Below are 14,647 nucleotides of genomic sequence, written 5' to 3' on the forward strand. Positions count from 1 at the left end.
TGCCAAGGCCACCACGAAACCATGTCCTGAAGTGGCACATCCACATCTCTTTTAAACCCCCCCAGGGATGGGGGTCCATCCTTCCCTGGACAGCCTGTTCCACTGCTCAACTGGAACTTCCCTTTGATGAAGAAATTTTTCCTAAATCTCCCCTAGTACAACCTGAGACCTTTTCCTCTCATCCTACCACTTGAATGGCTCTTGTACAGGTTTCCTTCACATGCCAAATATTCCTGTTTTCTCTTGAACAAATCTTTGGTTCACAGAGCAATAGACCTTAATGCAGGGCAAGCATTACAACCCCATCCTCTGACCTCAGCAATGCAAAATGCAGGAAAGTCTTTGCTGAAGCTGCCATCTCCCAGTACATGAAACTCTGGCATGGCCCATTTAAGACATTTCAGTCAAACATTTATATCACGAGTATAAAAGCTGCAGCACCCTCATTAAAATCAGACATGTGGATTTAATAAAACATAGGATGCTTTTTAATCATGAAGCTTCTTCTTTCCACAGACTTTATTAGTCCTCACCTTTCCATTAACTGAAAACATAATTCTAACGTAAATAAATCTTTGCCCTTTTAATACTAATAGGAGATTATATTTTTGTTGAAGGAAAAAGAGGGTTAAAATTCAGGCAACTAACAGAGCTAAAGGGCATTAAGCAGGGCTTATTTATTATGCATCATACAGGCACATGAATCATTCACGCCTGCCAGCACCGCAGAGGCTCCAGCCCATGGCAGCACAGCATCCACGAAATCTGCGGAGCCAAAGGCTTCCTGTGTCCCCTGAGCACTCAGCTGCCACACTCCCCACAACATTCAGTTCCCCCTGGACACATACCCGCAAAATCTCTCTGCAGATGTAGGCAATCCACTCCTCCTTCAAGGTGTTCCCCTTCGTGTTCTTGATGAGGTCGGTGACGGAGCCCGCGCCGCAGAACTCCATCACCAGCTGCCATAGGGAACAGGAATGTCATTAATGACACAAATGTCATGCAGTGGAACCACCAGCAGAATCCCAACACTGGCTTTGCTTCTGTGGGGACCCCACGGTGCTACACAGAGCCACTTGGAGCATCATCCCTAATCTATCAGCTTGTAATCCATTTGGGGGTTGTTATAAAAGGAAACAATCAAAGGCTGGGAGGCTGGAAAGGCTTGTGGTCCTCCTGAAGATTGGGAGCAAGAAACAGGAACCAGTTCAGTGCTGAAAATCAGTGGAGGAGATCAGAATCTCAATCCTACCCCTACATGCCCCACTTTATACTTCTGATCAATGTTTAGTATCAACAGCAATAAAACAAAACTCTGCCTCTTACATGTAAGTTCTTCAAATCTGAAAATACAAAGGCACAGAGGCAGATACTCAAAAGCTTCATATGATTTAGGAACCAGGTGTAGTTTTCAATTTTTATTTTTTATTTAACCAGACAACCTTTGGTTCTGATCTTGTTTTTGAGCAGGAAACCTCCTTTGAGGGGAAGGTTGCCAAGCAGTGTCAGGCTTCCCAGGAGGGATCTGCTGTCCTACTGCTCAGGTTGGTTCCAACATGACTGACCACTTGTACCACTTCCAAAGTTTCAGAATATCAAACATAGAAGTCTAATGATCTAACCCAGCCCAATCTTAATCTTGTCATTGAACAACTGTGAAATAAACATTACAAAAATAGCACGGGATGTGAGTCTGCCTCCCAGGGATTTCACAGATCCCCAGGGTGGGCAGGAGCCATCAGCGTGCTCCAGAAAGCGAGCACAGCCTGTGTGTGCAACAAGCCTCCTCCAAAGGCCTGTGCAAGTGCTTCCCCTAAGATATGAAACCCTGTTTTCCAATTAGAGCTGCTTCCTACTTGAAGATATTCCCTTGCCAGTGGTTCCTTGCCAGATTCTTCGATGTGCATGTTTCAAGTTTCTTATCACATGAGGCGTATGTGGCATTTAACGTTCTCCAAGCAAGTGACATCACTATTAACAGCACAGGCCAAGAAGAGAATTAAAATGGCAGAAGGGTTACTCCTGCCCACATTGCACAAATGCAATGATTTAAGACTATAATAAATTATAATGATCATAAAATCCAGATACAGAACTGCCATAAACCTCCAGGCTAAATAAAATACTTCAGCAGACTATACCTTACTTGGCTTTGACCATGCTGCTCTCTTTAGTTTTGATGTTAAGTTTCTCTTTGCTTCTTGAACTGGTGCTGAAAAATTCTTGGAATATCCCTGTTAAGTCATGAAAGTGGCTTCAAGAAATGGAAGAAATGGCAGAAATGGATGGGTCACTGGCTAAAATCTACGCCATGCAAGGAACACACCAACAGCTCTTTCACCCCAGCAGCAGCCAAGCCACCTAGCTGGGTCACTGACATGGCATAACTCCTGGTAACTCACTGGTTAGTGAATGGGGAATAATGAACAGCAGGTTTCAAAGTTGCTTTTCCTCTCTTTCTTCCCTTTGGACCATTGACACATGGAGAATATCGATGTCTGCATGTGTGTCTGATTAAACTAACATTTGGGATACCACAGCAGCAAATTTGGAAAGGAAAATCCTGGATAGCTGAGCCAGCCACAAACATCTTGCAATCCAAAATGCTGCCCTCTCCAGTCTTCTTCCATGGAAACTCTTCCACAGGCTCTCACCAGGGTTTGGAGCAAGAGGAAGAGGAAAGGTTTGCTATTCTGTGCATGGCAAACACAATGCTTAAAAAAAAATGGAAGAAATCCCATTAAAAGTACACAGTGAATCCATTCATTTGCCAGATTATCTCAATGGAGCTGGCAGTTCACTCGACCCTGCCCCTTGATTTCCACAGAGCAAAGACTAACTTTGCACCAGGAGGGGAATAATAACCAGGGGCACCTGCTAATGCATCCCAAATCTTTAACTGTGAAACCTCCTGGAGATTAAATTAACAGAGAGAAAAAGAGAAAGTCATAGAAGGGGTGTTTCCAACTTGGTTTCTTAAGAGGTGCACAATCCCATAACATCCATAGGAAAATATCCAGCACTGGCAGATCTTTGCCAGCATCAAGAGGCTCCAGATCCAAGAGGCCTGAGCACCATGAACAGGCTGAAAGCTCTGCCATGAATTCTCCAAGAAAACCAGCAGCAGAAGGGTCATGAGGCTGTCTGAGTATCCTTGTCCTTGATGGACACCTCATGTGAACAGCCCCCCTTCCCAGGTTTGGGTGGCTGCTGCTTGCAGCACTGGGATCTCCTTTTGCTTTCTTGGCTTCTTATGCTCCTCAGGTGGAAAGGATGCCATAGAACTCCCAAGAACAGCTCATACAGTGCAGCTTTCAAGGAGAGGAACCACAGATGATGGCAGCCCAAGGGCCAGGTCAGACCTGACCCATTGATGTCCTGCTGGGTGATGGAGTCCAAGAACAATAAATGCACACTGGAGGGGACACAGGAACGTGACCAGGTCTTCTCAGAGCAGCTGAGGGCTTGTTCAGCCACGCAGAGAATGGCTGGTTATGGTCTATCTGTGTCTACTGTCAACAGACAGGTAAGAGAGGGAGAAGAACAATGCAGATACTGCCATAATATCAATTGATGAACACTATGGGTATGTCTAAGCTGGAAACCAACAGCCTTCCAGGAGAAACATTAAAATGTGCAGAAGACCTTGCTGATTTTAGGGCAGAGCTTAATACACTCAGAAAAGGCCTCAAAGGGCATCTGGATACTAAAATACTTTCTCACCAGTCTCATACCTCTGGGTGAGTGCTCTGCTCTCACACACTTGCATCATTACCAATTTTCTTAAGGGATGAAGTCATGATGGAGTAAGACAATAAACTGGAAATGCATATTGAATTTTTATTAACCATAATTAAAATTATCATCAAGATGGGCTAAAGGTAAGATCATCTACTGAAATTTAATTTGCAAGGACATTTATTGAGGAAGTATTTTTAAATACAGTTCATTTAGCATTTACTTTGCTCTTCATACCAGAGTGACAGCAAACTTCATAAGCAAGGCAAATTCAGAAGCTGCAGCTGTAAATCTCTGTGTCCTGCTGTCTCATGAATTTTTTGTTTAAAGAGCCTTTTCAGTTTTCAAATCAACCACAACTTTTCTAAGTCTGGGAATGGCAAGACCTTTGTTCCAACCACTGCTGTGTATTACCTGGAAGAGCTCAAACCTGAGCATCTCCAGAACACCAACCCAAAACCATCTTACAGTGAACTGCTCCAGCTTGTCCAGAGGAACTCCCCGAACCAAATCCTTTATTACACAAGACAAATCTTTCTGCGTTTCTATGCCTCAGCCCAGGAATAATTTCACTTCTTTTAAGCTACAGAAAACAAGCACACAAAACCCTCAGGCTAAATGCTGCTGGAAACCAATCCTTCTGCTGTGTGTGTAAACAGAACCTGGGTGCAACATGGTTCCATATGCCCAGACCACTCAAATTTCTCATCCCACCCCACAGCCTGGCTCCCGTGCAAAAGAATCCCTCATCACCCACATCATGGGACCTGGAGACAGAGACCTTCCCTTGGTGGATCAGCAGAAAAGCTGATGCGCATTTCAGAAACACAAATAGCAATCAAATTGGTGTTAAGCAGCAACTAAAATATTCAGCAGTAAGATAAGGCCAGGTTTTCATTGCTTCTGTCAGTGCTGGGGTGGGAGCAGGCTGAAACTGCAGCCACACACCCTGGTAGGAGCACAAGGGCCACCGATGCTCTGCTCTCTCCTCTCCAACAGCAGCATCCCACACGAGTTCCTCAATAAATGACTTGCCTGCATCTCCCTGGATGTCAAGCCCAGCCAGTCAATCCATGCTCCCTGGGGAGGCAGCAGGCAGCTGATGCCACGGGTCCTGAGCAGGCTGATGGCTTGGGGTTAGGGATGGCAGCAAAAGGAGCTGGGCTCACAGTCCTGCAGTGTTTACAGCACTGACATTGCTTTGAAGAGCAGTGAGAGTTAAACAGTCCTGGATTCCTCTGCCAGACAGCAGCAGAAATCTGCTCTGGTAACCCTGAGCTCTCAGTCAGAGGCCAGAAGAGCAGCCCTGATCCCCTCACACTCCCCCAGGACTTCAGAGCTTGGAGGGACTAAAGAGAGATACAGCTCAACCAAAAACCGACCCCTTTCAGATGTTCCATGATCTAATTTCTGTAATGCAAAGAATCAGCAACTGCCCAAAAAATATTTTTCAGGGTATATAAGCAGATTAAGCTCAATCCTGCTCAGAGCTGCACAGGTGTAACCCAGTGCTTTGACAGCTCACGCTCGATTTTCAATGCAGCCTTGCTGCCCCTGTTTTTGCTCTCCAGATCCCTGGTGTGACTGTTCACATCACCCTAAAGCAATTCAATGGGCCCCTAGTGCTCAACAGAGTGAAAAAACACATTGCAACTACACAGTCACAGCCCTGAGCACTGCACAGCTGCAGTGATGCCACCCTGACCGAGGGGCTGTTCCCAAACCACCCTCATTCCTTCTCCCCCCACATTGTCCCAGATTATCTGCTGCAGAGGACACCCCGGAGGCCACCCCACCACGTGGGTATCTGGCAAGCTGCCTATTAGCAATTTGTCCCCCTTGGTGACAGATGCAGCTGCGGGCAGGGTTGCCATGGCAGCCCATCCATCCAAGCCAGCGCTGCTGGCCCTGGGGACCCTGCGGGCTCTGCCCTGCCCTGGGTGGGCTCTGGGCTGCTGCCAGCCTTTGCTCAGCCCCCACACTCTGCAGCAGCACGTGATGGAGGGGCTGCTCTGTCCATGGCCTCAGTGCACAGTGGACAGCAAGGGCAGATGACAAGTGTCCAGCTGAGTGGCACCTCGGTGACCCTGCACATGGACACAGTGTATGGGGATTGCAGTGCCTGCAGCTTCCAGCTGTCCTCAGGGCAGGGGTCCCTCGGGATGGAGTCACCTCCCTCATCCAGCTCACACTTCTTAATTAATGCCTCATCTCCCATCATTTAAAAAAATTCACAGCCAGAAATATCTCAACAACCTCTCTGGGTTATGCACAGCCTGGTATCCCATAGCTTAGGTCTGAGAAGAGCAAGGGGAATTTCATGAGTTTAGCTCTGAGACGAAGCAGTTAACTGATTATCTGGATCCTCAGATCCCCTGGGAATTTCCCCAATTTCTGCAACTCACCCTCACCCTGTCCCCTTGCACCAGGGCAGAACCTTCTCACCTCAGCTAGAGAGGAGCACAAACCCCCCCGAGGACCACAGCACCCCAGAATGCAACACATTATCCAACATAAGAATAAACCTACCTCATATTTTTAAATTTCTTTTTACATGTTCCATAAAGGTTGTCCCCATGACTTTTGCTTCCTTTTTTCTTGCCTAACGTAGCAGATTTGTGATGCACCTGCTAAAACACCCTCTGCACAGCTCCCTGATTTCTGAAAACAGGGTTTAGTTTAGTGAGCTTGAGCACATCTTTCAGGGCAAGTGGCTGCTGTGGAAGGGAGCAGCAGCACAGACAATATTTCATGTCGGAAGCTTGCCACGTTTCTGAGAGATCTTAATCTCCACTGAAAGAGTTCCCTATTTTTTATTTCCGTATCAGCCTCCCGAGTGTCGATAAAAAGAATTACTTGGGCATTATCAGAAACCGTTTTATTTCAACAAAGAGCCAATGAAAAATAAACAAGCCTTTATCTGTGAGGCAAGACTGATAGAGTTCACACGAGTCCTAATTCAATCAGATCCTGAAACAACAGCTATTTAACACGGTGGCAGCAGCACACCTCTCCTCCAGGGCTGGGGAGCTTTCCCAAGAATATGTCCACCAGTTCCAACACTAGGCATAGACTTAAAAAAACCCCTCATACTCCAGTGCAAGAAAAGCAGCTTTTTAAAGAATCTTTTTCACTAACACATGAGAAAGGCCCCAAATTGAGAGGAGAGGCAGTGGTCTGGCAGATAAATCAGATTATCTAGTCTGCCTTTCCCAGGGGGCAAGAACAAGCAGCACAGTTGATTGTGACCACCTTCTTTCTTTTCCCTGGGTGAACCAGCAGGGAAAACCCAGGTTCTCCTCTTGACTTGGGGCATGTGAAGATGATACAGGACATACAGCCTCCTCTGCAGTGTCATGGTGATGGGGATTGATGGAAGAAAATCAGAGAATATCCTGAGTAGGAAGGGATCCCATAAGGACCATTGAACCCAGCTCCTGGTCCTGAACAGGAAAACCCCAAGAATTCCATCCTATGCCTGAGAGCTTTGTCCAAATGCTTTCTGAATTCTGTCAGGCTTGGTGCTGTGACCACTTCCCTGCGGAGACTGTTCCAGTGCCCAAACACCTTTTGGGTGTACAACCCTTTCCTAATATCCACCTTCAACCTCCCCTGACACAGCTCCACTCCATCACTCTTCATGCCATGCCTCTTAATCCAAGGAGTTCTCTAGGGAGCTTTTCTTTTTGAAAGTTTGGACTGTTCTTTTATTAACACTTGTGTAGGCCAAGAGCCATTTGTACTGGAGCTGGAGGAAAGAAACCAAACCAAACCCTTTTGCCTGGTCAGAGCACACAAACCCCAGACCCAAGCAGTGTAAAGGCACTCAGCAGGGGCCAGCACCAGGGAGGGCTCCTCTCAATACCAGGGGACTTGGCACACAGTTGGTGAGGGTTTTTTCCCCTCCAGGCACTCCTGTAGCACAAGGAAGAACATTGTGGGTTGTTTTCATATTTCACTTTTTTAAAAAAATAATTATAAACCAGCCAAAGCCAAATGGAATTTCATGGGATGAAAGAGCATTTCTCAGCCTGACAGCTTCTGCCTCGCTGAATCCCAGGCCAGCTGCAAAGAACATGGTTTTTAAGAGTTCCCACCAAAAATAACCTGGACACCCAAGATAGGAACACCCCTAGAGTCCAATCCCCCAAGTCTTCCCAATAATTCAGCGTATCAGAAAGTCTTGTGCAACTAACTGGCACAAAAGTCTATCAACTGCAGTTTTCTCTTAGGAGGAACATCCTCTGAATCCCTCCACTTCCCACAGGATGCTCTGGCATCCTGAAGTCATAGCTGAAGTCACTGAATGTTTTACTAAAATAAAGCTCATGTTGTACAGAAACTAGTGGGAAGAGAGTGCTGCTGCTCTTCAGCATCTCCACGGTCTCCCAGGTGAACCATGGATATCTGTCACTCCTGAAAAATTAGGCTGCAGCAACATTCCTCAGGCACAGAAAAGCTTTAGAAACCACACATGGATAAGGCAGAATTGACTGGATTTACAAGACTGTGAGGAAATGAAGACTTTTTTGACCACAGCACAACATCCAGGTTGTTGCACTGATGATAACTCCAACAGACCTTTAAGGAAAGCAGGGTCCTACAGTGCTGCTCTGATGGCCATGGGCACTGCAGGCTGCTGCTCCAGAGACTCCAACCAGCACAGCCAAGCTCAGAACACAGCACAACAACTTGAATTAATTTTACAGCAGCAGCCAGAGCCCTGAGCTGCAGTGCCACTGCCCTGCCCGGCCCCCTGAGCACCAGCTGCTGCCAAAGGGAGTGGGCTCTGATGCTCTGCCTCTCCCCAGGGATAGAGGGATTTAAACTCCATCCTCCTTGCTCTGGGAATGCTGAATTAATAACTGAGAAGGCCCTGACAAGGGAAGCAGCAGGAGGAGGCAGCTGAGGATTTACAGAGATGCAAAGCAGCTCGATGCCCCTCAGCACTGTCCCCCAAAAGTGGCTGAGCAGCCACAGGTCTCCCTGACCTCCCCTCACTGTCTTCCTCCTCTTTATCTGTCTGCACAGGCTCCAGGAAGTGTGAAGCATGAGAGGCACCAAAATGAGCTGGCAGGAATCACCCTCAGCCTCCATCTTCCCAAAGATGTTCCCAGCTCCCTCCAACTGCCAGAAGACAGAATGATTTTCAACTGACTGTTGTACTAAAGATACTGCTAACGACACTCCAGAATAAAAATGGGTTTACCATCAGCCTGCAAAGATTTTATGGCAAAATGGAGATGTGTTTTGCAGTGCAGCAAGAGCCTGATATTGCCATGACTTTGAAAAAGATGGATGTAAAATAAGGGGGTTTTTGTAAGCTGGGTGCTGGTAAGAGGACAATTCAGAGTACAAAAATCTCTATCAAATCCCAGTTATTTTAAAGAAAAGAAAGCAACCTACCCAGAGCTGATCATCCATTCCTGGTGGGTTCTTTTTAATAAAAGCACCATAATATGTAGCAATATTTCGGTGATGAGAATACTTCTTCAGCATGTTAATTTCTTGTTTGATCTCTTCCTCTTCATCCTGGAATGAGGTGAAAAGACAAAACCAGAGGCATTAGGAGACCACACTTTCCAGAGTCTGAGCTGTCTTTGTAGGTGGGTGAACTTCCAAGCACCCCATTCCTGACTGACCTCTCTGGTGTTTTGCACCATATTTTACAGCAGATCCTGGGAGCCTGAAAGCTGCACTGGAGACTCATGCTGCCCTGAGGCTCAGCCATACCTGTGTTACCCCAGTGATGCATCAGCACACCCTCACAGACACACCAGAGGCCCAAGGAGGTGCTTTTCTACAAACCACTGCACGGCAGAAGTGCTCCTGTGCTCCCAGCCCTCTGGCACATCACTCCTGCCCACCCTGGGAGCAGCACAAGACTTCTGGAGGCACCAGGAGTTGCTGGTGGTGGGGTGGCACCACATGGGGAGCAGGAAGGTGCCACCTGCCCACAAACTCCACCAGAGTAACTCAGTCCTGGTGACAAGCACCATTCCCATGGGCTGTCCCAGCCCCTCTCTGTCCCATCTGCAAAGTGGCTGAAGCAGCAGAGGCAGAGGAGCCACATCAATCCCCGTTTTGATGTCCCACCTCTCTGTTCTCACACCCATCAAATGTGCCCTGGTTTTATTTTAAGCTGACCGAATTCCAGCCCGCTGTATTTCCACAGGCAGCACTTAGCACCTTGAAGTCAATGAGCTTTATTATAAAGGACCAGAAGGGCTGTTTGTTCTTTCTTCTCCTTTATTCCCCTCCTGTCCCTCACCTGCCTCTCCTGACCTCAGTTTTACAAATGGGCAAAGGACAAGACACCCACAAGGCAGGAGAGCTGCAGGAGCAGCTTTTCTTGAGCAGCAGTGCCCCCTGACCAGGTGTCACATAACACAGGCAGAAACACATCTTTCTTCCCAAAATACCATTCAGGGAACAACAGCAAAGGTTAAGACAGGAGGAACGAGTACAAGAACAGTCTGGATGGAACTTGCATAAATAACCTCCAGATTTATCTTCTGTAAGAACACAGAGGGTATAAGCACCAAACAGGCTCAGAAATTACAAAGGAAACAGAGGGACCATTCTGGAAGAAGCTTTATCACCTCTCTTTAAGCAGTCAACGCAACTTCACTTGTTTTCATTTGTCCAGGAAACCAGGGCATATAACATTAAGTTTATCAGGACACAGAGGTGATTTTATTAATTGAAGCCCTTTGCAACAACAACTAAAAAGCAGCTGGATGCTCAGCAGTGCTGGGAGTAACCAGCCCTTAGCACAAAATCCCTCCAGCCCTCTGAGCACCCAGCCAGCTTTTCACTCATCCCTCAGTTCATGCCTGGCTCTCTACGAAAAAAACAGAGGCAAACCAGAGGGACACTTGGTTGAAAGTTTTATTTTGACTCTATCTTCAAGCTGAAGAGCTCAAAATGGGTGGAAAAACTCTCCAAAGCATAAGATCTGTGGATGGCACCTGAGGATGTGTCTGCATGGCCAGGCTCAGGGGCTCCAGCCCAAGCTCCAGCTCCAAGCAGGACTACTGAGAGTGCTCATCCCCAGCAAATCCAGAGAGGCAGGGGAGAAAATGGAATCATCACAGCAAGCTGCTGCAGCTACTCCAATCCCAAGCCCAACAAAAGCCACAGGCCAGGCTTAGCTGTCTCACTTTGCCTCCATCAATTGATTCTGAAACATCCATCGCTGGATGTAGGTCATGCAGCACACAGCAGGACCAGCCCCTGGAAAACGAATCTGAACTCCTAATTCAGAGAGAGCAGCTGCCCAAACTGATGAAGTGCTGCCATTTGAGGGCCTCTATTCTGCAATCTTCCCTAACAGATAATTAATACGAGCAGAGATGAGTTAAACAAAGCATCATTGTTAGGTGCCTGTCGGGATTTAGCACAATGCACGTGGTCAGGATGAAATGTTGTCTGGGAGCTCACTGAACATAGAACCACCATGGTTTGGGGGTTGAAAGAGACCTTAAAGATCACCTAGTTCCACCCCCTCACCATGGGCAGAGACACCTTCCACTCTGGACCAAGTTGCTCAGAGCCCCATCCCATCCAAAAGCTGCTGTGGCTACGGCTGGGATGACCCCACTGATTCTGCTCCCTGCTGACTCCTGAAAGACACATTGTCATCAGGGATATCCTGGAAAAACGGCTGGGAGGGAAGGTCAGGATCAAATGAAGCAGCAACAGCTCTGAAATTGTGTGTGAGGAGGAAGTAAAGGACTGGGTCTGGGTTTTCAGCAGCAGCACTTGCACTGAGCCTGGAGCAGGTGCCAAGCTTGGCTGAAGGCACAATGCAGGGACCAGCTTTAGAAATTCCTCCAGAAGCAAAGCCCAGGAGCATTCCTGCAGGCTCCAAAAGTGTCTTCAGCACTAAAAGCTATGAAAGACAGACAGCCCTTACCAGAGTACAGGTTAGCACTGCCTGCACCGTGGTCACTGCCCATCCTGCCCTGAGCCTTCCCTCCCTAAAAGCAGCCTGAGGGGAAAAAAAATTAAATATCCGGAAGCCACATCCCATGACAAATATCTGATTTACACCTTGTACATTCAGACATGAGGCCCAGCTTTACAAGGTAAAGTCTCAGATCAGAGACATCTACTTTAAGATGTTATTAATGGGCAATATCAGATTCCAGGTACTCTTCTCCAATCTCTTTCCTTGGGAGGGATGGTATTTTAAAACCACTGCATTAAGTGTGGATTCAAGTTTAAGCCTGTGTTTGGCCTCAGAGTAATATTTTGGTTTCTGAGCTAAAATTCATTCTAACATCAGACTTCATCCCATGGGAATTTCACTGCTGTTTATGCCATGGGTTTATGCTTGGTGGGTCTGCCTATTCCCTTGGAGCCTCCTTCCCACGGGAGCGAGATAAACGGCACTTGTAGATACTGCAAGTAAACAGGAACAAATCTCATTCACATTTACAGACTTATTTCCACACATCATTTCACCTGTTAGCACCAAAAATAACCTGGATGAAGGTCCCATAGATATTAATACCACACCAGAGTATCTAAGGTATTTCAAAACAGATTCCCAAGGCCAGCTGACTGCTTTCACAGAGAGTCATTTCTGCATGTGCTGAGCTCCTGAAAGCTATTAAAGCATTAACTCAAAAATTAAGTTGGTTGAATTGTGAGTGAGTCTTAATTTTGAAATGTGTTATTCCAGTCCAAAAAAAAAAAGACAAAACACATTCTTACTCTCAAGCCTGGCATTGTTTCTATTGCACAAACTTTGGGAGGGATAGTACTGCACTTAGAAAATAAATAACTCAAGAAAAAGCATCTTCATGCCATGCTCCTAAATGCAGCTAGGTTTTTAGATCATAGCAACTCACTTTTTCTTTTGTGGCAACTGAGAAAAGGTGAAACCATTCTTCCCCCTCAGTTTTGTTATTCATTTAATGATTTGTAAATTCTTGGTTCTCTGTCTGACACAAGTTTCAAAAGAGCCACCTCAGAGACCAGGGTGGTGTGGCTTTTTTCCTCCTTTATCAGTGGGATGCACAGGAGTTATTCAACTTGCCTCATGAAGTTATTCATAACAATAATTGCAACATACTTTTGGTGAACAAAAGCTCTTCAGTGAAAATCACGGAGGCAGAGAAACAGAAATGAGTTATGCACACACGATCCTGTTGCTGCTTTTGACAAGGTCATGTGCAATAGGACTAAAGGGAATGGCTTAAACTGACAGGGGGCAGGGTTATATGGGATATTGGGAAGAAATTCTTCCCTCTGAAGCTTGTGAGGCCCTGGCACAGGGTGCCCAGAGAAGCTGTGGCTGCCCTATCCCTGGAAGTGTTGGATTTGGCTGGAGCAGACTGGGATAGTGGAAGATGTCCCATGGCAGGGATTGGATTTGGATGTTCTCTATGATCCCTTCCAGCTCAAATAATTCTATGATTTTCTTCAGAATTTATTAGGACATTTAAAAGAGCCACTGCTGCCTTGTTTCAGCATGAAAGTACTTAACGTCCAAAACTCTTCCAGATTAATTTTTTCTCACGTATTTATTAAAACTAAAACATCTTAGTGGCACATATCACATTAAGACAAAGGCAATTTACTTCCCAAGAACATCAGTCTTCCACCCACCCCCACACATTCTCACACCCCATCCCCTTTCCCCTCTTATCTGTAATTTAAGGATGCAGGAGGAGGAGGAGGATACATTACCCCGGTGACGTCCATAACCTTAATAGCAGCGAGCTGGCCTGTTTTAACATGACGACCCTGCAAAAGAAAAGGGAGAAATCTGTTTGGTTTTGCTCAGTGACAATGTTTTCCTCACAGTGAACAATATCCTTAAACCATCTCCTCGCTCTGGCAGCATCCACACATTATTTGTTGCTTTTTCTAGAGCATCTTCACAGCAGCCATGATGAGAAAGCAATTCCCTCCCCTTCCTCCTGCCATTACAATTAATTAGTACAGGGCCTTCAGTGCTGTATTTTCCTGGCAAACAAGTGCTGGAAATACCCTTTAATGCTCAGCCATGCACAAAAAACCAGCTCGGGGCCTCTCCTGAGCACAGAGCATGACTCGGCTGGAAATGGGCTGCTGGAGCTGAGATGATGGGAATGTGCTGGCTGGAATACCCACACTGACTTCAGTCCACTCAGGTCCCATCCCAGCTCTCACACACCTGGGGACACACCCTGGCCTGTAGAACACCATAGTCACTCTGACCAGTAATTCACTTATTTTCAGAAAGACTTGGTTTAGCAGGATAGAGAGGTTTTTTAAATCCTCAGCAACTGAAAAATATCAGCACATCACTGCAATGAACTGTTTGTTGCACAGTGCTTGACTACATTAATCCCAATGGGAAAATGCCTGCGAGAGATGGTGAAAATTTAAAAGAGCTCCAACTATTTATGAGGTCTTAAAACCAACACAACTGCTATCAAGCCAGGCAATTCCCAGTCTTTCCTCCTTTCCTGAGAAACAGATCACCCAACATCATATCCAAATTGCTCATATCAAATCATTCCCACCCCCAACTGGAGGACATGTGCTCTGCTTCCACATCAGGCAGCCTGAGGAAAAGATGTTTTTCCTGCAGGAAAGCCAGCAAATGCTGATCCTAACAGGACAGCTGGGAGGCAAAGGGAAGCATCTCTATTTCCCAGTTTACATCTCCATTTACTATGGGAGATGCCCAAGGCTCCATCGTGTGAGACATGGTGTGGAAGACACATGGGAATGGCAGCTCCTGCCCTGCAGCATTGATAATTAACACACCAAGGACAGAACCAGGAGCAGAGGCAAAGAGGGGTCAAGCTGCGGCACGGCAGAAAAAGGGAAAAAACAGAGGCTTTTCCTAAATTGCAGGCTCCTCCTGCTCCCACAGCAGCGTGTGTGTTGATGAGCTGGGGTTTGTGTC

General features: G+C 46.6%; 1 protein-coding gene across 7 annotated transcripts in view; it reads right to left on the reverse strand.

Moving 5' to 3' along the window:
* Positions 1–14,647, reverse strand: part of TNIK (TRAF2 and NCK interacting kinase) — a 152,446-nt gene that overhangs the window by 60,501 nt on the left and 77,298 nt on the right. For all 7 annotated transcript variants that reach the window (XM_066325729.1, XM_066325724.1, XM_066325727.1 and 4 more), the window contains 3 exons: positions 13,438–13,494; positions 9,145–9,270; positions 849–959 (listed from right to left, as the gene is read on the reverse strand). In XM_066325729.1, coding sequence (XP_066181826.1) covers positions 849–959; positions 9,145–9,270; positions 13,438–13,494 — 294 coding nt within the window. The remainder of the gene's footprint in view (positions 1–848; positions 960–9,144; positions 9,271–13,437; positions 13,495–14,647) is intronic.

Source organism: Sylvia atricapilla, chromosome 10, assembly GCF_009819655.1.
Source record: "Sylvia atricapilla isolate bSylAtr1 chromosome 10, bSylAtr1.pri, whole genome shotgun sequence".
Lineage (NCBI taxonomy): Eukaryota > Metazoa > Chordata > Aves > Passeriformes > Sylviidae > Sylvia > Sylvia atricapilla.